Source organism: Phacochoerus africanus, chromosome X (assembly GCF_016906955.1).
Source record: "Phacochoerus africanus isolate WHEZ1 chromosome X, ROS_Pafr_v1, whole genome shotgun sequence".
NCBI classification, from domain to species: Eukaryota; Metazoa; Chordata; class Mammalia; order Artiodactyla; family Suidae; genus Phacochoerus; species Phacochoerus africanus.
In genome coordinates this window covers 42,367,512-42,391,356 of record NC_062560.1, presented here as the reverse complement: position 1 = coordinate 42,391,356, position 23,845 = coordinate 42,367,512, and the positions used below count along the sequence as shown (strand labels likewise).

At 36.0% G+C, this 23,845-nt stretch overlaps 1 protein-coding gene across 22 annotated transcripts in view; it reads right to left on the bottom strand.

The window, feature by feature from the left end:
* The window catches only part of KDM6A (lysine demethylase 6A), a 200,500-nt gene that overhangs the window by 5,097 nt on the left and 171,558 nt on the right, over positions 1 to 23,845 (bottom strand). For 10 of the 22 annotated variants that reach the window (XM_047764528.1, XM_047764517.1, XM_047764519.1 and 7 more), the window contains 5 exons: positions 20,532 to 20,646; positions 17,572 to 17,759; positions 16,373 to 16,514; positions 1,354 to 1,461; positions 358 to 484 (listed from right to left, as the gene is read on the bottom strand). In XM_047764528.1, coding sequence (XP_047620484.1) covers positions 358 to 484; positions 1,354 to 1,461; positions 16,373 to 16,514; positions 17,572 to 17,759; positions 20,532 to 20,646 — 680 coding nt within the window. Of the gene's footprint in view, positions 1 to 357; positions 485 to 1,353; positions 1,462 to 9,908; positions 9,953 to 16,372; positions 16,515 to 17,571; positions 17,760 to 20,531; positions 20,647 to 23,845 lie in introns of those variants that run through there. The other 12 variants (XM_047764520.1, XM_047764529.1, XM_047764527.1 and 9 more) reach the window with 3 other exon arrangements.

Here is a 23,845-nt window from a genome sequence, read left to right as displayed (position 1 = left end):
GCATGGCAAATTTAAGTTTTGCTTCTTGGAACTTTCTAGAATATTCCCTCCCCCCAATATTTTCAGTCTGTGGTTGGTCAAATCCACAGATAGGATCCTGTGGGGCCAGGGACCAAGCGTTAACCTACCTGACAAATAATAACTTCAGTAGATGCTTTTAGAATTAATTCATAGTGAAATAACATATATCACCAGGTTACATTTTAATATAGTAGCTAAATAACAAGATTGAACACAATGTCAATTTTAAGTAAAATGCATTACATAAAAGTACATTTAAAAAAATAACTAAAGAGAAACCAAAACTGAAGAGGTAAGAGGTTTACAAAACAAGTGTTGATAAGAACATTTACTCACCTCACAAATGCTACAGTAATGTGCTGGCTCTTCTTTTGTCCGCCCATGCCATATTATCTCTTTTCCTGCAGCAATGAGAGCTTCCCTCAATGTCTGACATTGCTTCAGAGTTCTCAGAAGACAATACCTATATTGTGGGGGAAAAATGATTTGTGACCAGCAACTGAATAGTGAATTTTTTAGCATGAAATATATATCAATATAAGTAATGCCAAGAGACTATTCTAGTATCTATGACTTTTAACCTAATTTCTTGTTTAAAGGTAAGCTGTTAATTTTGGCTCTTATTTGGGCAAGTCAATTAACCTCTTTGGGAGTCAATGTTCTTATCCTCGAAATAAGGGGTCTGAATTCCAGATCTGAACTCTATGATTCTAAGTAAGGCAGGAAAGCATATTATTTCTATCAACACTATCTAGACACTGATAAACAGCATCATCTATATGGTTGCTTTTGAAACTTTTAGTATATAAGCAAAAAAGTATTTATAGATTTAGTCACTATACAATACAAAAATGGTTCTACTGTAACACTGAAGAAGGAAAAAATACTTAATTCCTTGATTTTAACTTGAATATAATGAAATCTATTAACATAATTGAACTTATAATTTGTAGCTTTTCTTTTTTTCCTTCTTTCTTTTTTTTTTTTGCCTTTAGGGCTACACCCATGGCATATGGAAGTTCCCAGGCTAGGGGTCGAACTGGAGCTACAGCCGCCAGCCACAGCCACACAGGATCTGAGCTGCATCTGTGACCTACACCATAACTCAGGGCAACACCGGATCCCCAACCCACCGAGCGGGGCCAGGGATCAAACCCACATCTTCATGGATACTAGTCAGACTCGTTTCTGCTATGCCACAGTGGGAACTCCAAATCTATTCCTTTTCTAAACTCATACTTATGACACTAATGATAAGAGTGAATTCTCATAATTTGTGATTTTTCTATAGCTTGCTGTCATTATTTGGAATTGTTTGCTAAGTTCTCTTACTCTCCTGTGAATCTTAGTGGCTCAGGTTCTTCATCTGAATAGAGAAGTTGGACTAGATGATCTGTATGGCACTTTTCAGCTCTAAAATTTGGAGACAATGAAAATACCCTAAAGAAAAGGAAATGGGTTTAGCAACTGAGTGTTGTTTGAAAGTAAAGATCTTGTTTGTTTTATTCATACTGTCTACTCATTCCCAAGGACAGTGCCAGGCATACAGCAGACACTCAATAAACATTTGATTATGGAACTACTAACATGACAAGTAATGGTATACTTAATTTCTCTTAACTTGTATTTCCTTGCTATTTTATAAGCTACTAGGTTAAAAGTATTGTTACTTATCAGAATTCATGTAAATTAAAAAGCCAGAGATATATGTAAAACTTGATGACATTTAACAAACATAAAACAATATCAACTTTACAGTTGTAAGGCAAATTCCTTAAGTATCATATTCAAAGGATTTCTCTCTCAGCTTGGTTCCAGTAATTTTTGTGTGTTTAACTTATTTACAAACAAAATAATGCTTTAGACTATGGTTGAGAGTTAAAGCTATGACAGCTATATGTCTGTGTGGGGATGGGGTGGGGAGGTGTGCTGGGGAGGTAGCAAGGAAAATTCTTTCTTTCTATCTATCTGTCTATCTATCTATCTTTAACCCACTCTGCCGGGCTGGGGATTGAACCTGTGTCTTAATGCTGCAGAGATGTCAGAGATCCTGTTGCACCACAGTAGGAACGCCAGTAAAATTTTAGATTACAGCAAAAAGAGAGACCAGCTCTTGAACAATACCTGTTCCTCCCTCTTCCCCTCCCTGTGTCCCATACAATTCATTTCTGAAGGCACTGATCTTACAGAACAAGTCTTCCAAGCAGGGTTTCAAAATAAGGTCATTTCCAGAGGAAAAAATAATGCCTAAAACTCTACAGATAACTTTGGAAGATTTGTAGATTCCACTATGCTCCCATGTGGGAAAACAGAATAAAATAATTCAATAAAAGTAAGTCATTAAAAATAAGAACTAGACCAGAAACATGTTATTAAGAATTGCATACAGATTATGTCATTTAGGCCTCTCAACGGCCCTGTGCAGGAGATACTATGGTTTCCACCTCACAAATAGGAAACCTAGGGCTCAGAGAGGCTGATAAAGCTATTTTAAAGCTATAGTTGGGCTAGGGGTTTGTAAAAGCAGAAAATTTTGTTTCCCCTGCCTCACACTGTACCATCTTCTTTCTGGTCTCTTTTCACATCTTTTCACCCACTTTTACTTTCCCTCTCTCTTTTTTTGGCTGTGACCACAGCATGCAGAAGTGCCAGGGACTGAACCCACGCCATAGCAGTGATGACAGTGGATCCTTAACCCACTGAGCCACCAGGGAACTCCACTTCTCTTTTGAAGATGAGACTTTGAGGGCTCAGTCAACATCCACCCCACCCCAGCTCTAAACACAGAGCCTTAGTTCTGTCTTTACTCAATGGATGAACTTTCATCTCCAAATGCTACTAACTACTTCGGCAGTTAGAAAATACGGCTACTCTGGTAGTTTCATCTGGAAAAAGGCAATATAGAATTTCCTGCAAAGAAAAAAGGGTCAGGACTAGGGCTGCTAAGAATAAATACTAAGCCATCAGTATTTTGCTTCTAAAATCACAGCTCCATTATTTTGTGATACTGGAATCTAAGAAAAAAGCTCTATTAATCTGATCTGACAATGAATAACCACATTGTGTATTCCTCTTTGCCCTTATGTTTTTTCTTTAACAGTAAAATTTTTTGTTCCTTTCCATTTTCAAAAAATGGTAATTGGAACAGAAGGAGAATTGAGAGACAGAGGCTCTTCTGGAGTCTACAGCAATGAGCAGGTCCAATCAGAAAGAATCTGATTTAACTGAAGGGTAGGGACAATACAGATATAATAGTCAAGACTTGGGAGTTCCCATCGGGGCGTAGCAGAAATGAATCCGACTAGGAACCAGGAGGTTGCTTACAGGTTCTATCCCTGGCCTCACTCAGTGGGTTAAGGATCTGGCGTTGCTGTGAGCTGTGGTGTAGGTTACAGATGTGGCTTGGATCCTGCATTGCTATGGCTGTGGTGTAGGCTCTGATTCAACCCCTAGCCTGGGAACCTCCATCTGCCATGGGTGCAGCCCTAAAAATCAAAAAAAAAAAAGAAAAAAAAAAAAGAAAAAAGTCAAGACGTCACTTGGCAGTAATCTGTTCTGCTTTGATTAATCCTAGACTGTTTTATATGAAGACAATGTTTAAGTGTATTGAAGAGCTAAAAAGTAAAAGTTAAACAAAATCAGGATTGTAATTTTCTCTTCATTTAAGTTTTGGTAAATTTTAATAAATTTACCTTATAGCAATTAAGAATTCTATGTATTAAAAACAAAATAATAAATCACTAGCAAAAAGTATAAAAATGTAAAAGGTGTTGTTTTAAATAAATGTGTTTTAGGAACAGGGTCATAAATGATTTCAGGAGCTAGAGAATCTGGAAATCAAACTTCCCTTTGACTTTTCAGGATCAGTCAGGATCAGCCTGGTGTCAGGACGTGTTTTTAGTTGTTTGGATGAAAGACTACACAAAAAGGCAGGGGGATATTAAAGGCAGCTCTGGCTTGGAAGAAAATCATAAGAAAGAGGCTGACTGAGGGCTAGCTGAGTGTATTTGAGGTTATATGGAAGAATATGATCTATCCAAAAAACCCATCCAGCAAAGATGAAACCTAAAGAGGGATGGAATTTTAGAAAACAGCTTGACACAGGAGACAGAAATGAAAATACACTTGAAATGTTAGAATAAAAAACCTGAAAACAGTAATATGAGGGAGAATGACCATACATAATATACTCATAAATCCATACATTAGGCAAAAGATTAATGGATACATAGTATGCCACAAATGCTAAAAGGAGGGAGAACCCTATGTCAGGTGAGAGAAGGTGGAACTCATGGAAGTTTTCATAAAAAAGCTGTCCACTCAGATGTGAACAGAAGGAGAAGTGGCAGGAAGGTCCCTTCTAGGCAGAAGGAATTCCATAATAAAGGTAGTGTGGGGATTATCTAGGGAATAAATTGTTCTTAAGATTTTAATCCTGGGATGAGATTTCTGGGGCAGGAGAATAAAGGAATGAAGCCACAGTGATACAATATTATGCTGAAGTTAAGACAACACTGGGAATTACTCTGACATTTTGAGGGTAACTGAAGTTTCCAAAGTTCCCAAATACTGATGTGGTATCAAGATAAAGCATGGGTTAACTTGGTATGGCATTTTTAAAATCTTTATGGTAACAATGCTCAACCACTAAGAAGTAGTTGTTGTACAAGTTAAAAAAAGCACTCCAAGAACAGCCTTGCCCTGCCCAATCTCTCTTACTGAAAGAGCCATGTAAGCAAAGTGAGCCAGCATGTGAACCCTTGAAACTCGCCACCTGTCACTCCAGAAGTGCATTGCCCTAGGACAACAATGAGTGTCTGAATGTCAGTAAGACATATAACAGTTTCATTTAAATCAACCACATGGCTGAAAATCAAGGTCTCAGTCAACGATAAAGTGAGTATCTTAAGAAGTTTAAACTCTCAAAAAAAAAAAAAAAACCAAGCATGAAAGTAAATCTATGTTAACCAAGAGAATGTAGTTTTAGAATTTTTAGATTTTGTTTGCTCAATGTTATCACAAAGCTTTGTATATTTAACCCAATGGTGTATGAGAACAATCTAAGCTACCTATGGACGGACTGGTCTTCGTGGCTATACTCTCTAAATAAATTATTAGGCCAACAGGCTAAGACTAAAGAGTTGTAGAACATCTCATATATCCATTTAAACATGGGAATCAAAGGGAAAATGAATTTAATAAACGGTTTGCTCTAATTTATATCTAACACCTTGGTGCTTGTGATGATAATAATAATCTATGTGTGAAAGAAAAGGGAAAACAAAAATATTTTCAGTTCTAAAAGAGACGGAATCTAGACTAGAGTGTCCCTAATTTGCCTGGATCATAAGATTTATCTAGGCCACTGTGAAAGATTCCCAGGGCTCGTCATATAGAGCTTTGAATTTAACTTTTAGGAACAGAGTCTAGAAATCTATTTTAATAAGCGTCTCAGGTGATTCTTAGGATCAGGCAAGTAAGAACTAGTGCACACCTCTTTTATAAGTGGTGAAATTAGAAACAACGTCAAAAATTTCTAATCATAGTTTTCGGCAAATCATCCTGTTTTTATGAGTAGAGCCTGAAGAAATCAGAGAGGAAGTTACAAGGTAGCAGCTAGACTGCCTGGGTTCATAACCTAGCTCCACACAAGAGTTCTTATCCTTTGTGCCTGAGTTTCCTCAAATGAACCAAGGAAACATCTAATTTATAGTACTATTATGAAAAGCATATATGTTATATAAAATGTTTATTATCAGTACCTGGAAGTCAGTGATCAATATCTGAACCTGACACGTCAAATTCTTAAATTGTGTTAAAATAATTATTTACTAAATTGGAAGTAATTTTGTTAATTTGAAAAAACTGCAATGAATGCCAACTGAAAGCGTAATAATTACACCTAAAAGAACATAAAACAGATTATTTAAAACGTGTTTAGTCCAGATTCTATTTGGTCAGGATTTCTCAACCTTGGGGCTGTTGTTATCTTGGGCTGGATAATTCTTTGCTGTGAGGGGCTGTCCTGTGCATTGCAGGATGTTTAGCAGTGTCCTTAACTTCTATCCACAAAATATTCGTAGCACCCCTCCCACTCAAGTTATTGCTTTGTGTCCCCTAAGAGGGTGGGGAGAGGCAAAACTGTCTGCAGGTGAGAGCCAGTGGACTAGGTCTATGAACACTAACTTACTTAAAAAACAGGTGATTGAGGCTTCTATAATGAATATTAATTATAACAACAGCTACCATTTACAGTGCTTACCCTATGCTAAGACCCACATAAAAGCTATGTAAGAAACAATTTTGATCCTCATTTTTCACAAAAGGAAATAAAGAGTAACAGGTTTAGTAATTTGACCACGGGCCCCCACACAATAAATGGAGAAGCCAAGATGTGCAGGCAGACTAGACTCCCAACAAATATACAATGCTGCCCTGCCTGCAATGTTTCACTGGAATATTACATAGCACAGACTCTAAGACTGACTGAGGACAATTAAAAAGGAAAGGCAAATAACAAACACATAATGATCACACATACACAAAAGGCACAGGGAAAGCATATAAAGCATTAATATTGTACATATAAAAGAATGATTGGATTCGGAAGATGTGGTATATATACACAATGGAATACGACTCAGCCATAAAAAAGAACAATGCCACTTGCAGCAACATGGATGGATAGAACTAGAGAATCTCATACTGAGTGAAATGAGCCAGAAAGACAAAGACAAATACCATGTGATATCACTTATAACTGGAATCTAATATCCAGCACAAATGAACATCTCAGAAAAGAAAATCATAGACTTGGAGAAAAGACTTGTGGCTGCCTGATGGGAGGGGGAGAGAGTGGGAGGGATCAGGAGCTTGGGCTTATCAGACAAAACTTAGAATAGATTTACAAGGAGATCCTGCTGAGTAGCATTGAGAACTATATTTAGATACTCATGTTGCAACAGAACAAAGGGTGGGGAAAAAAAATGTAATTGTAATGTATACATGTAAGGATAACGTGATCCCCTTGCTGTACAGTGGGAAAAGAAAAAAAAAAGGAAAAAATAAAAACTAAAATATAAAACAGTGCTTTGTAAGATGTTCAAAAGAAGACAAAATGATACAATAAGAAACTAAATTTGTTTTCAATAGACTTGATAGCATTGAAATTTTAGAAAATTTATTTAGAAAATTTATTTTCAACTACTGACTTCCACATTATCAGTACTTTTATAATGTGTTTCACATCTGGCAGATTATGGGGAGGTAGACAAGAGAATGTTTATTCTGAAAATTAATCTTCTACGACTACTATCTGATATGCTCCTCCCAAATCTAAGACCTTCCAATATTAAATTTGTCAAGGGAAAATGGGCTCATTGGCATTCTGTTTTCGACATTTTAAAATGTACTGAACTAAGAGTTCTTACTGTGGTTCAGTGGTAATGAAACCGACTAGAATCCATGAGGATGTGGGTTCAATCCCCAGCCTCGCTCAGTAGATTAAGTATCTAGCATTGCTGTGGCTGTGGCAGAGGCTGGCAACTGCAGCTCTGATTCAACCCCTAGGCTGGGACTTCTATATGCCATGGGGACGGACCTAAAAAGCAAGAAGTACTGAACTAACTTCTTATTATAGCGATTTATGTGGAACAAAATAGCTGGATAAACCAGTTTCCAACGTATGTGAAACACTATCATTACATTAACTTGCTAATAGTCCAACATAATGACAACGATGTACACCATATTTGTTGGAGTGGACGTTATCTACCATTGAGATCAAACCATTCAACTGCATCTAAAAGAATCTATTTATTTTGAAAGTCTGATATCTACAGGGAAATCTAATCAGTACCAATAGTTTGCACTGCTCATTTGCTGCACGATCATTTGATTCCTTTCAAGGATCCTGTTAAAAGAAATATTTCACTGCTAAAATAGAACAAAGATATGAGTCTTATGAAAGTGAAGTAAAAAGAACCTTTAGCACTATACAGGGAGAAAAATGCAGGCCAAAGCTATGTATCTCAATTATCTGAAAATGGGAATCACTTTGTAAAGAATGAGGGTTTCTCTTAGCTCTCAATCAACTAGTTTAAAATTAAAATCGAAGGGTAAAAACTGTATACTATGACAGAGATGGATAAAAAACAGCAATAATCTCCTCACTCTCAACTTTAAGTTTTAAACTGACTATTTAAAGCTTCATTCATGAAAATATCTATGACAAAGTTTATATAGGATTGGAATAGGGGCTGACCAAAGGTAAACATCATTAACAGTCACTCTAAAAAAATGTACAACCCAGATAAAATTATGAGAAAGCAAATCCCAAATATGGAACTCTATACAACACAAAGGTCAGCCCTCTTCAAAATAAAAATCATGAAAAAAGACTCTTGGAGACTAAAAGAGACAAAGATATTTTGGGTAGTAATTGGGGAAACTGAAATGTAGACTATTATATTAGCTGACTGCTACTGAATTTCACATTTCTTACGTATGGTAAACGGTACTGTGGTTACTTACTCTTAAGAGATATAGGTTGAAGCATCTGCAGTGAAATGTCATAATGTCTGCAAATTACTTTTTCATATGGCTCAGTCAAAAAAGTATGTGCACATACATGTGTATATAGAGACTACTCAGTAAATGTGACAGAAGCTCATCTGACGACTCCAGATGAATTTATACACATATTCATTGTACTATTCTTTCAACTTTTTTTGTAGAGTAAAAGATTTTCAAAATAAAAAGTTGGAGAAAAAATATGAAGAGGTTAGGGGAGATGCACTAATGTGTTATAGGCAAATCTAATATATCTCGAAGGATAATAAGATATATTACCATGGAAAAAACATTCAAAGTTCAGTGAATTAAAATGCAGAGATCAACAGGTTTATAGTTATTATCTTCCTTAATTCATTTCTTTGTGTGGGCACTGCTCTACTTCAGAAATAGCTAACGGTTCAAAAAACTCAACAGCTAACATCTTACTTAGCAGGGATTACCTATCAGCCAGCTGAGAGATATAAATGTGTATCCCAGACTCCTTTTCTAAACAACACCACATATCCATCTGGTTACGTTAGAGAGATTCCCACTTAAACATCATAAAAGTAATTCGAGCTCTACATGTCTTAAAGCCATCCAAGCTAGTAATCAGCATCCCCCCTACCTAACCTATTTCCTCTTTTCTTCCCAGTTTCATCAACAACCACAAATATCCCACTGCATGGCCCAAGCCAAAGCCACAGCAATATAATAAATTCCCCTCTCACCTTTACTACCCAATCAATCAAGGAGTCTATTTTACTTTCGTTCCTTTCTATCCTCTTGTCTGAAATACCTTTTAATATGCCTCTAAATCTTTCGCCCTCCATTTAGGACTTCATCTTGCTGCCAAGAGATCTAACATACAAAGTTGATCATTACTAAAATGATTAAAAATTCTAAAGGCTTCTCATTAGCAGCTGCTGCCAATATGAAGTTCTACTTGAAATTTTTAGCAACAAGTTTAAATCTATACTTTTCAGCCAATACTAATAAACAAGTAGGACTTAAGCCCATGAGACATCTCAAAGTTTAGTCTAAAGAAGGAGAAACTAAATTTGTGTGCAATGACATGGCGTATGCAGAAAAGTTTATGTTCGTTTAAACAGTGAAAGGAAACCAAAAGAGAAGTTATGATTGAGCTTCCACTAAAATGTTTCTAAGGAGTCAGGCTGTGAACTTTTCAAGTCAAGTTCACTGCAGTATGAAATGAAAGAATTAAGATATGAATATTCTTTTAACTCATGCCAATGTAGGAAGTATCTGGAAGGATATGAAGGAGTACAAAGATGAGTGTATTTTACTATATAAAACAGATAATTAATACGAACCTACTGTATAGTATGAGGAAATCTATTCAGTAGTTTGTATTAACCTATATGGGGAAAAAAGAATGGATACATGGATATGCATAATTTATTTACTTTGCTGTACACCTGAAAATAACACAACTTAACTGTTAAGTCAACTATACGTGAATGAAATTAAAAAAAAATTAGTATTTTAGTAAAATAGCTAGGATATGGAAATTGAAACAGAGTTACTAAATCATACAGATAAAGGACTTTACGGACTTGCGGGGCTCTAAAAGACCCATTTGAACTTAAAGGTGCAACGAAAAAAAAAAAACAAGAGTGGTATTGACTTTTTAAAATAACCACAGGTAATTCTTAAAATGATAACAAGGGATTACAACAGGAGAGAATACCATGTCCCACTCTTAATCACTTAGTGAAAACACAGATTCATAATCTCTTTATTATAATCCCACAAATTTTTCGTAAATTTTGCATAAACTCATTGGGTATTAACCTGAGACTTTTTATAGTTTTCACTTAGCTCATCAGAATGATTATTTGTATGCTTTACTGCAAAAATATTAATGTGTTTGATTCCAGGTTACTGCCACTAAACCCTGCTGGGAGGGTAAAATATATAATTGCACTGTATTACCTTCCTAAGTCCAAAGAATTCTGAATACCAAAACACATTTGGCCTAAGGGGTTTAGGATAAGGGACTATGGAGCTATGGTACTACTCCTTTAAATCTTTCCTAAATATTCTCCTCTCTCGAATGTGCCTTTTTCTATACTCCCCCATTTTTTTTTTAAAACAATATCTATCATTAAGGCAAAGATCATGTATTTTAATGTTTTGACTATTTCCCCATTTACTTTAAGCAGCTTGAAAAGTGATCATATCCTTTTGTCACGAGTACCTGAATACCAACTCAGTTCATAATATACATTAAACAAATATGAAAAAATATATATAATATATAATATATTTATATTTATAATATATATATATTATATATTATATATATATTTATAATAGATATTATATTTATATATAATATATATTTATAATATATATAAATATAAAGAACTGGATAGAGCTAAGTGAATGAGTGGATGAGAAGGCACAAGGGAAATTTTGCTTACATTCTTTATGGTTGGGCAGACTTACCACTTAACCATGAAAACCTAAAAATCACACATTGTAGATTCACAGTATTTAACAACTAAAAGCAATTATTCAGAGAGAAAGTTAAGGAAGAAGACCATCTTTGAAAATTTTCTCCACTGACTTCTTCCATCTAATTGATATTTTTCTTTTAGAATACCCTACAATTCATAGGCTTAATGTACACTGAAGTAATGCTTTACTGAAAGATAATTCAGAGGAGAAAAAGGGAGGAGGTATAAAAATTATAGTTCATATTAAAGATGTTTTAAAATATTAAAGTCATAAAAGTAAATAGAAAATTCAAGCACACAGCTAAAAGAAATTGGAACAATGGCCAACAAGGTAAGTGGGGTGTCAGATGTGAGGTACAAATGGGTATTTTATTTATTTATTTATTTATTTATTTTTTGTTGTTATTGTTGTTGCTATTTCTTGGGCCGCTCCCGCGGCATATGGAGGTTCCCAGGCTAGGGGTCTAATCGGAGCTGTAGTCACCGGCCTACGCCAGAGCCACAGCAACGCGGGATCCGAGCCGCGTCTGCAACCTACACCACAGCTCACGGCAACGCCGGATCGCTAACCCACTGAGCAAGGGCAGGGACCGAACCTGCAACCTCATGGTTCCTAGTCGGATTCGTTAACCACTGCGCCACGACGGGAACTCCCAAATGGATATTTTAAAGAAAGTTTACATTTGTGCCTTTATAAGTTTAGAATAGTTGGTTATTGCTGGTGACCTCAGCAAGAGAAGGAGCATATTGAAGGTGGAAAGTCAAATTGCTGTGGATGGTGAACAGGAGATGAGGAAAATGACTCAAAGCAGAGGGAAGGAGCAGCAAGAGAGAACCATTTAAGAATGGGTATAGCTAACAAGCTAGAACAAACTCATACCACTTTTTTTGTTGGCAGGATACTAGATTTGAGAACCAAAACAATGATGTGGACACAACAGTTATACAGCAAAACTAATAAGCTTGTGGAAAAAGACTCCCTTATTTCTATAACAATACAGTATCCATGCCCTCTTCTAACCTTTATCTAGCTCAACCTATTTGCTTTCCCCACATTCTGTCTCCCCTCCTCTTCCTCTCAAGGCAATCACGAAATGCTAGTCAGAAGAACGCCTAGTCAGTCAGCTCTGGAATCCTGCACTTCCTACGGTTTCTGCTAAACAGCTCTATCTATGCAACTATTTTACTGGCACCTCAAACCTGCCACTGTTCCAAAATGAAGTGCTGTGCCACAGATACATCTGAGTGGCCTTTACATAAGACAGATAATGGGCTTAAATTCTGGCTCTAATGAAATAAGTGACCTTGGGATGCTGAGAGACATAACTGAAGTACAGTCTGGGAAGCACTGTGCTCAGTGCTTGGCGAAGGACCAAGCTCAGTTATTATTACTACATCATCTAGAACCCAGACTTGAAAAGCCAAAGTATCTTTGATTCACTTCTTTGTCTTATCATCCAGAAGCTAATTCTATTTATTTAACTGCTAAAAATATCTTTATGGATCTCACATTAGATCAGATCATATTAGTTAAAAGCCCACCAAAAGCTCTCCCACACAACAAACTTGTTTGGCACACAATACATGATTTGCCACTAAGAACTTTTACGACTGTATCTTATTCTACTACTCATCGTACACTAGAATGTACCACCAGCTGTTGTCAACAACAGAGCTGTATCAATATACATTTCAGCTCATGCAAATACACAGTAGTAAAGGAGGTCAGGAGGGAGGGCAGAGGAGGTAGGCATTAGTGAAAATGAGAGCGGGAGGAAAAGAAGATGAGCTGGAGCAATTATGCATTTATGGTTCCTCTAGGCAGTCAGATTTCCTCTGAGTGTCTCACAATGTAAGGAGCTTATCACGCCCCAGCATGATCTTAGTAGTTAGTAGAAGGCCTCTCCACATAAGCCAAATATTTTGCCTGGTGTTCTACTGAAAAAAAAGGGATTTATTCCCTCATTGAAGGAGACATGGTATGTATGTATACTATTATTTTATGGATGGACTGAGGAATCTTTCTGATGGTGCAAGAGTTTGGTCTTAAGTTGACTCTGGGTGCTATACCTCTCTCCTTTCCCTGCCTCCACACCTTCACCCTTTACACAAAACGTCTGCCTCCCCAAATACACAGACATCTCTGACTCCAAGGGGCTGGAAAGAATCCAGTGGATCTGTCCTTACACGTCTTCCAATCTATTTATTTACATGCACTAAGTCTTACTTCAAGTCAGGACCTATACCATATACCTATACACACCCTCTCAGCGCCTAACCCAGAGCCTTGTATATAGTCAGCAAGTATTCATTAGATGAAAGAAAGTATAAATAAAAGGAAGGGATCAATGTTGGCTGGTAAAAGGTACATTCTGAGTAATAGCTGAATGACTACATTTTAAAAAGGAAGTTTATAGAGCAAGGCCTAGGGGTTGGGACTTGTGGTTAACATTTTCAATTGGCTCGATGACGAAGAGAGATTGCTAATCACATTTCATGACAACTCCAGCTGGGAGGAGAATTCTTAATATAATTGAAGAATACAAACAAGATTCAAATGATTGAACATTTTGTAGTACAGAGTAAAAATGGAGTAAGATAAGTATTTAACTCCACTTACTTAGGTTAAAAAAATGTAAGGAAAGTATGAGGAACAACAGTGTCGTCAGTAATTTTAAGTAGAAAAATATTCAATTTCACCACAAGACAATCTTAAAGAGAATGAAAGTGTCGTGTCGATGTTCAACATTTCAAATATTAAGAGGGACAATGATAAATCGGAAGGAGTCTAGCAGAATGATAAGGATGAAAAGATGACAGAGGTCAGATGTTTAAATTAACGAAGACCAAGTAGGAGGAAGAGAATATGATAATGATCTTTTCCTTGATTCCTTTTTTCCTCTTATCCCAACATCCAATCTGTCAGCAAGTCCTGTGAGCTTTTGTTTTGCCTTAGCCCCTAGTTTAATCCCCCTCTCTACTCCCTTGGTCTGTCCAGGTTGGTCTGTTCTGTTGCAACTGCCTCCTAACTGTGCCCCTTGGCATCAGTTCCCCTACAAAGCAACCAGATTCATTTTCTTAAAGTTTAAATTAGAACCCATCCTTCTCTCCTGCTTAGAATCCTCTAATGGTAACCCGTAATACCCCAAATTAAATATATAAACTTACCATGTCTTAAAAGTTCAGGTAAGATCTAGTTTCTGCTCAGCTCATTGAGTTCATTGTTACCCCTCTTTCTCTCATTCTGCTATAGTCACATTGGCCCTTTTGCCCTATAAACATGTCAAAGCTGTCTCCAATTCAGTCTTCACTTGTTCCCTGGGCCTGAAGTGCTGTATCCCTAGATCTTTGCATGGCTGACTCCTTCTCATTATTCAGGTCTGAATACAAAACTCATCTTCTCAGACACCTTCCATGACCACTTTAGAAAAAGCAGTAGTCTCACCCCCCCCTTAATATTATCTATTTTTATCTTTTTTATATTACTTATCAGTAATTTATTCAACTGTCTGGAGGTCTGTCTTGCTTCACTAGAATTTAAGTCCTCTGAGGGCTGGAATTTGAATTTACATGCCACTATGTCTACCATTAGTGCCTCAGGGTTGTTTCTCAAACATTTGTTGAATGGGAATCCACCTAAATCCCAAATATATTTAGGGAATTGGGACCCAATGACAGGTAGATTTTATGCCAGTCTGTAAAGAACTTCTAAGAATTATAGTGAGGTAATGAGACTATTCAAGAAGTTGCTGGATGGCCACAAATTACAGATGTTATATATAGAAGGGATTACTGCATTAAACAGGAATCCTGACTAAATAATCTTTAAAATCCTTTCCAATTATAAAACCCTAATCTATCCAAAATGTGATGAGTCACTTTCAGTCTCTACAGCTGTTATGTATAAATGGTTTCTGTACTATAACATTCCCTTATCATCAGGTGATCTAAAATAGCCTCTAGTTTATGCCTATTTCCAACTTACTAAACATCTTCAGTGACTTTACATAATTTTTTCCCCAAAAAGTAACCCTGAACTTACTATTCAGAGAAAAATGCCAATATGAGACAATAAAGAGCTAGACAACCTCACTATCAACTACATTTACAGAGTATGGTGCCTAAGATCCAACTTCTGAAAGGATTTGTACATTACTTGCTATGATTTGTTTTTTGTTATTACCTTTTGTCTCCCCCTACCACTTATGCCCAGACTAGATAAAATAGTTCCACTGATAAAGGAATAAGATAATCCACAGGCATGCTACCTTGGCCACAAAATTTTTGTTTGAATAAAATTTTAGATTGTGGTTTGAAATCACTTTAATAAGCCAGGATTCCTTCGAAAGACAGTATTTTGAAAACAACGCATACTGGCCAAATTAATATGGCTGCAGGAGAAATACTTAAAGTAAGTACTCAAAGAAGAAGACAAACTTATTTTATCAGTGAGTATAAAGTAGTGTGTTCCAAAATGAGTTTTTGAGATCAGTTCTTCAAAGATACTGGTCAAATAAGTTTGGGAAATATAATACAATACATTATGACCCTTCTCCCCTACTCACAGAACATCCCGACTCTTTTAGCCTCTAAAACATTTACAAAGAAATAAAAAATAAAGGACTTGAACTTTACATAATCCATCATTTCCCATATTTCTTTGACCAGAATTCTCCCACCTTTTGGGTTTAGAAGAGTAGTAGTGGTAGAAAATACAGTTTAGGGAAACACTGCTGTACAGCACTACTTGAAAATATTCTAAATAGATCTGCAGAATAGCGAGGCTAGAAACTGTGACAATAAACAATAAATGAGAAGTTTACTGGGATATATGTGTGCAAATTAACTTGTATTAAGTGTTTAAAGTAGATAGAGAAGAGGGACAATTAAAAGATGGATGATTTAATTTAAATTTTAAAAATGAACACTGAAGTCAAACTCCTACATTAAATGCTAATTTCTATGTACCAGCAACTATTCTCTGATGCCATTCCCTCTCCCTGATACTAAGGGGAGTCTTTCAGTATTAAAATTAAAGTTCTCCCAGGAATCAAGTGGTTTAGAGGGTAGTGAGGAAGCACAGGTATGTGAATCTACTGGTGTAGAATCATTTGTGCCTTCGCTCCTCTTGGTACCATAGTGTACTGACTATTTGGAAGGGAAAAGTACTTTTAACATGTGAACTCTTACTATGTTTTGTTAGACATCTGGACCATTTTGATTTGATGTCAACATAATTCTATAGGGGGAAAAGTACTGAAGAGTTAACATTCCCCAAAAAGAGAGGGACTACAGCAGTTTCAGAAAGCACTTACTTAATCATTTCAAAAAGCTTTGGATCTGAGACCTTGATATTTCGTGCCATATTCCAGGAAAGATGAACCATGGGTACTATTGACTTCACACTTTGCAATTTGTTCCATTCGTACCGTTCCACTGCCAATTTATACTGGCAGGCTAGGAAAAAAAAAACAGTTATAAAGCAACCCAGAGTACCAAAGATAGGAAGATAACCATTATCACCTTCTCAGGTGCTATCATCAATTCCAATTCTGAAAAAATACCAAAACATCACAATTTTCCTTTTTTACAATAGTAGTAATAATAGGAGTGATCACATAAAGAGTGCTTACTATAGCTATGTGCCAAGCGTTGTGCTGAGGTATTTTGACAGATTACACCACTGAATCTTCACTACCATCTTGTTAATTTCATCAATTCCATTATACAGATGAAGAAATCGAGGCCCAGAGAGGTTAGATAACTTGCCCAAAGTTGCAAAAGCCAGGTTTCCTGGTCCTAATCCAGGTCTTTCTGGCTCCAAAGGCCATATTCTGAATCTTTCTACTGCTTCAAGGCAGGCATAATTCAAACAGATTTTGACATACCAGATAAAAGAAAAATTTCAAAGAATGAATAACTGCTCTACTTTGCTTTCTCCCATAAAGGGTTTCCTTTGTAAAACAAAACCAAGCACTCTAAAAATTATAAAAGTATCCTTTTTTTGTATATAAAGACATAAATTTGTTATTTGCTGAGATCTATGGTTTTGGATTTCTATTTGTTAACTTGAACTATCTTTTACTACAAATTAAAATTGTACTCAAGGAGACACTCTTCTTCCAATTTTTAGTAAGTTATATTCTTAGAAAAAAAAATTAACCCATTAGATACTATCCTTTATAAATGAAACTTTTTTTTTTTGTCTTTTGTCTTTTTTGTTGTTGTTGTTGTTGTTGCTATTTCTTGGGCCGCTCCCGCGGCATATGGAGGTTCCCAGGCTAGGGGTTGAATCGGAGCTATAGCCACCGGCCTACGCCAGAGCCACAGCAACGCGGGATCCGAGCCGCGTCTGCAACCTACACCACAGCTCACGGCAACGCCGGATCGTTAACCCACTGAGCAAGGGCAGGGACCGAACCCGCAACCTCATGGTTCCTAGTCGGATTCGTTAACCACTGCACCACGACGGGAACTCCTGAAACTTTTTTTTTAAACATATTCTTTAAAATACCTGTAAGTGGACCAACATTCCAGGCAATGTTGTTGCACCAGCCAATAGCCTGAACCCAATGCACAGTGCCTGCGTTTATCCAGACCAAATCTCCAGGTCGCTGAATAAACCTATACACTGGAACATTTGCTTCATAAAGATCTTCAAGGTTGGGCCACCAAGAACCCATTAAGAAATTCAAATTATTTCTGAAATAAGAAAAAAATATTGCAATGGATCAAGTAATTTAATAAGCTCCTTATAAGACTGGAAGATGATACCAAAAGTTTAAAAAAATGCTTATTCATTACACTGAAACTTGTTTATATAAATAAGAAACTGCAGTATGTAAAATAAAAATAATTACAGTTAAGTAGTAGTAAATGACTTAAGCAAAAATTAGTATTACTACCTTCAGTTGACTTTTCAAAGATCTAGATGAAGTTGAAAGCTACTTTAAAGTAATATTTATATATATTAACCTTTAATTTCATTTCACTAAAAGCTCTTTTGATTAAACCCTTCTCCTTGGAGTACCTAAAGATCTCTAAAAGGTAAATGGAAAGTGGAATTAACATCAATCAAGTCATTTAAATCCAAAAACAGGAATGCTATGTCAGGTATAAGTTCAATTTCTGAGGAAAAGTTGAATAGAAAACAGAAATGGTCTCTACTGCTGTTTTGAATCCTAAGCAGTATAGGAGGACAAGATGTCAAATCTCCGTAGAGTTTTGATGACTGGTTGACTAAAACTATGCAATTGAAAAAAACTTTATCAAAAATGAATGCTCACGTAACATGCACAAAAAACTATCGGCATCACCACCACCAATAGACTTGGGAAACATTCTATATAGATCATATTACTAAGCTTTTTCTTTAAAATCTAGCTCCTTCTTATTCTACTTCTTCATAATATAAGATGAAGTATTTTTTAAACTACATACGGTCTAGAAAAACTTGTCTATAAAGCCAAATAAAGTTATAAACATAAATCCCCATCCTACCTAACGTATGTGTTGTCACCATAAAGTTGAAGAAAACTTTCTACCCAAAAGCAAACAAGCAATCAAGTAAGACCAACAAATAATCGACAGTTAAGTTAAAAAAAAAAAATCAAACTTACAGAAAGTAAGCATCTTTTTATCATATAGTCAAATGAACGGTTATTTCATAACAAGTATTATCCGAAATCATAAAACATACTAGAGAAATGGTCAAACCAGTTAACATCAAAAGTAACAATCCAAGGGAATTCCCCTGTGGCGCAGTGGGTTAAGGATCCAGCATTGTCACTGCAGTGGCCTGGGTCACTGCTGTAGTGTGGATTTGATCCCTGGTCTGGGAACTTCCACATGCTGAAGGAGAAGCAAAAAAACAAAACAAAACAGCCAAAAAAACCAGTACCAATCTTTATGAAACAAAATTACACTGAAATGCTGAGGATGCAAGTGCTATTTCCTCAACTTATAACCCTTCAGACTTTTAAAAAGTATCCCCATGTTCAAGCTTTTTAGACATCATCTGCCTATTCCAATTACCTTTATTCCCAGGTTACGACTCCATTCAGACAGGAAAGACAACTAAATCCTAAAAATAGTCAATTCCTACTCAGAAATAATGAACAAGGATCAGTCTACTGCAGCTGCAATAATATATTACTATCTCAGAGTTTAAGAAATAAAAATATTTCTTCAGTACAATGGAGATTTCCTACTTGACACTGTTCTTTCTCTGTTACCACCAGACTGATGGTCTAATATAGATGAAAGCAGATCAGGTTATTTTATCAGAGCATTTAAAACTTTAAAATTCCACATCTTGGGCTTTTTTACATTAAAGGAAACCTATGTGTTAAACAGCAAAGGCAATAAAGGGTTAATTATCTTTTGCTTGTATATAAAGAAATTCTTAATTATTATGGTTGTTTTTACAACTGTATTTATACTTCTTACCCAAGACATTTACAGCAAAGATCCTTTTACCCAAAATTTAAAAATTTTAAGTTCATATGTGTATAATTAGTTTTCAAAGTCGTATGTAAATGTTTTGGTCGATTTTTGTTCCCCTCTGTATTTTACTGGACTGAGGAGGGATAACAGCAAATGTATATATAATTTATGTTTTTAACCATAATAATTTTCCAATCTCATTACTAATGAAAAATACTTAGGTAATGAAGTATTTTTTAAAAAACAAAACAAGACAAATAATTACATTTAAATCAATGAAAGCAATTTCAAGGTACCCTTTAGCACGAGATAATTAAACAAATGAAGAGTTTCTAGTTAAAGAAAGGAACACTTCCACTATGTGATTTCTTTGAATTCTAGGAAACAAAAATCTTAAGCTGTTGTTTAAATTTTATAAAGTTCCTTTATAGGAAATGTTGCTAACATAGTTTTAAAAAGAATTTATATCATGATGATATTGCAAAGAGTAATACATTCAAGCTTGAGTTATTAACAACCTATGAGGGTGCTCAATTATAGAATTCCCTCCACTTCTAAAACCATTTACAGTAAAACAATTTTTCTTAGAATACAGATCTTTCACACGAGCAAGTATTTAAGCATCCTTTGTTTAATTAATCCAGTAAACAACTCAACTGTCTTTTTTTTTTTTTTGAGGCCACAACTGCAGCATATGGAAATTCCCAGGCCAGGGATCAAACCAGAGCCGTGACACACAACACTAAGTAGTTATGATGCGAGCCACAGGGGAAGACCCAACTCAACTTTCTATCCTCTCAATTCAAGATCATTACTACTGCACGGAGTGGTTTCAAGGCATCCTTCTCAAAGTATTCCCAATAACGCAAAATAATAGGTTTGGAATCAAATCATTTTAAATGAATTTTCTGCTGAATGGTAAGTGAAAAGTGATGACAGGCATTAGGACATCCAGCTTTAGTAAGTTGCCCTATATATACAATTACTGTTTTGAATAATTATGTTTAAAAAATTTGCTTGAAAACCTACTTTTCACAGAAGTCATTCAGAACACCCCAGTAACCTTCAGGAACAACAAACCATTCACAGTCACCTGGACCAATATTTATGTTAACTGAACAGAAATTGTTGTTTTCTTGATGACCTGAAAGGTGAAAAGAAGAAAAATAATCAGCATGCTATAAATTCTATAGAAAAATGTCTTTAGAGAAGAAACCTTAGAGATGTTCAACAGAAAATGCTCCAGTGGTACTTATTTATCAGTATCACATTTTTGTGTCAAGTCTAGTTTTACAGCTGAGTTTGGTCAACTTCTAACTTATTCAGGAAGAGCTTCTATGGAAGACCATCTAAATTATGGTTAAAAGCTTAGGTTCTGGAGCCAGGCTTCTCGGCTTAGTCATTATGTGAACCTGGGCAAGTTTATAAACCTTTCTGACTCAATTTCCTTATAGGAAAGATTTGATGATAATGATTCTGATAAACCATTGGACTGTTTTGAACAGTGCCTAATACATGGTAAATAATAAATATTAGCTACTATTGATATCATTACCACTTCTTCCTTGTAAACTAGTCCCCATTTCTCACTAGTATTAGGACATCAGTAAAGAGGCAAGAAGTCTGATTTCTGAACTGTAGCTTCAGGAGTGGTGTCAACAAAAACGCCAGAGCAGGGAATTTGCCAGAAATTAAAAACAAACAAACAAACAAAAACAACACCACCCAAATAAACAACAAGCAAACAAAAAACCTTGTAAAAACTGTCAGCAAGCAACCTTACCAGAAATCTGGACAACAGTCAAAGGTTTACAGTTATCAAGAAACTATCTGACCACAAGAAAGGCTCCTTAAATGCAGCATAAGATCCTTACGTTAAGTGTGGCAGTGGACTTAAAAACAGTCATTTGTATTCCTAGTGTGTGTGGCCCTTGCTCTAGAGGGAGCAGAGTAGATCTTGTTCCCAAAGAATTGTGTTCTTCTGTTTTGACTAGTCTACATTTTCCCCAAAGACTGACAGAAGGGACTTATCCTTGTTTCACCTACCTAAGAACTCCATCAGGGCAAGTACTGCAATGGAAGAGCATTTCCCCCCCACCCCCACCAAATATTTCAAGACAAATGAACAGGCTGATGCTATCAAGAGCAAAAAAGAGAACAAAATAAAATGAAAATAAACAAAAGAACCAGCTGGGGCAAAAAACAGACATGCCAAAAGCTTGGAAGGAAAAGCTGGGGAGTGAGATTTTGGGGGAATAAAGGCTTTGAAAAGTTTCTGTGTAATACTGTAGATTTAGAAGCCCCATGCATACCTAGGGCAAGAGGCTTGCTCAGAAAATAATCTAAGACCATAAACTTTAATCTCTTGCTGACCTTTACACTCAGTGCAAGCAAGGACATAAAAGCTAAAGTACATTTATAAGCAGCATGGCTAAGTGTATGAGTGACTCAACATGGAGGCAATCCTCAAAGACCTAGAAAAGTCGTTTTTCTTCTTTCTGGTATTTCCCCCACTTTTCTTTCTTTTCGGGGGTGGGGGGGAACACCAGAAATCTAAAGAAACCTGTCATGTCACTGCTGAGATAATTAGTGGAATAGAGACTTCAGTGCCCACACGTGACAAGAAATACAGTCTTTGCAAAAAATAGTGTGGAAAGTCACTAAACAAATAGACAGCTGTAGCCTTTAACAAGTAACAATAACAAACCCTAGAAAGGGAGGAGAATCTGATTTTTGTAACTGCTGCATTGTAACATTCAAAATGTCAAAACACTAGCAGAGTACTATATTAAAGGGACAGAAACTCCAGGGACCATGCCCTAAGGGAAAAAAAAAAAAAGTACTCAAATATTAAGTCAGTTTTCAACAGAAAATTATGAATTATGTAAAGAAACAGAAAAGTGCTGTCCAGTCACAGAAAGGGAGGAAAAAAAAAGACATTAACAAAAGCTATTCCTGAAAAGGCAGACACTGGACTTACTAGATAAACACTTTATATCAACTATCTTAAAATATGTTTAAGAGCTAAAGAAAACCATGTGCAAGAACAAAAGGAAACAAAGAGAATGATGAGAAATTATCAATGAAGAGAGAGAAATCATAATAAGGAAATAAAATTTTGAAGCAGGAAAATATAATAACTGAAATGAATTCACCAGCTGGTTTCTCAACAGCAGATGTGAACAAGCTGAAGAATCAACCAACTTATAGATAGGTCAAAACTATCCATCCTGGGGAAAGGAAAGAAAACAGAATAAAAAAAAGTAATAAATACTAACAGACCTGTGGGTCAACATCAAATATATTAACACACGCTTTGTGGGAATCTGAGAATTAGAGAAGAAAAGTGCAATAAGAATATCTGAAGAAATGATAGTCAAAAACTTCCTAAATTTGACAAAAGACATGAATCTATATATTCAAGAAGCTCAAAGAACTCCAAAGAAGGATAAACTCAAAAAGATCCACCCTAATCAAACTGTAGAAAGCCAAAGAAAATCCTGAAAGCAGGAAAAGAGAAGCCACTGTTACATACAAGAGATTGTCAATAAAATAGCTGATTTCATATCAGAAACCATGGAGGCCAGAAAGCAATGGGATAACACATATAAATTGCTGAAAGGAAAAAGAGGATTTAACTAAGAATTCTCTATCTGGCAAAAACCATTTTTCAAAAATAAAGGGGGAACAAAAACACTCCCAGAAAAAAACAAAAGCTGAAGAAGTGTGTCACTAGTCAATCTGTTCTGTAAGAAATGCCAGAGTTTTTCAGGCTGAAATGAAAGAATACAAGACAGTAACTCAAAGCCCTATGAAAAGATAAAGGACTACAGTAAAAACAACTATATAAGTTGAAGCCTCACACTTTCCAATTTTGAAACTTACTTGAAAGCTAGAGTAATCAAATCAGTGTGCTACTGGCACAGAGACAGAGATATAAATAGTCTTTCTAAGAAATGACAACAGGGACAACAGGATAGCCATATTAAAAGAATGCTGTTGGACCCCTGGCTCATACCATACACAAAAACTCAAAATGGATCGATCAAAGATTAAAGCATAAGAGCTACAAGTATAAAGATCTAAGAAGAGGAGTTCCTGCCGTGGCTCAGTGGTTAATGAACCCAACTAGTAACCATGAGGTTGTGGGTTTAATCCCTGGCCTTGCTCAGTGGGTTAAGGATCTGGCGTTCCCATGAGCTGTGGTGTAGGCTGCAGACACGGCTCAGATCCTGAGTTGCTGTGGCTCTGGTGTAGGCCGGCATCTGTAGCTGATTCAGCCCTTAGCCTGGCAATCTCCATATGCTGTGGGTGCAGCCCTAAAATCTAAGAAGAAAACATAG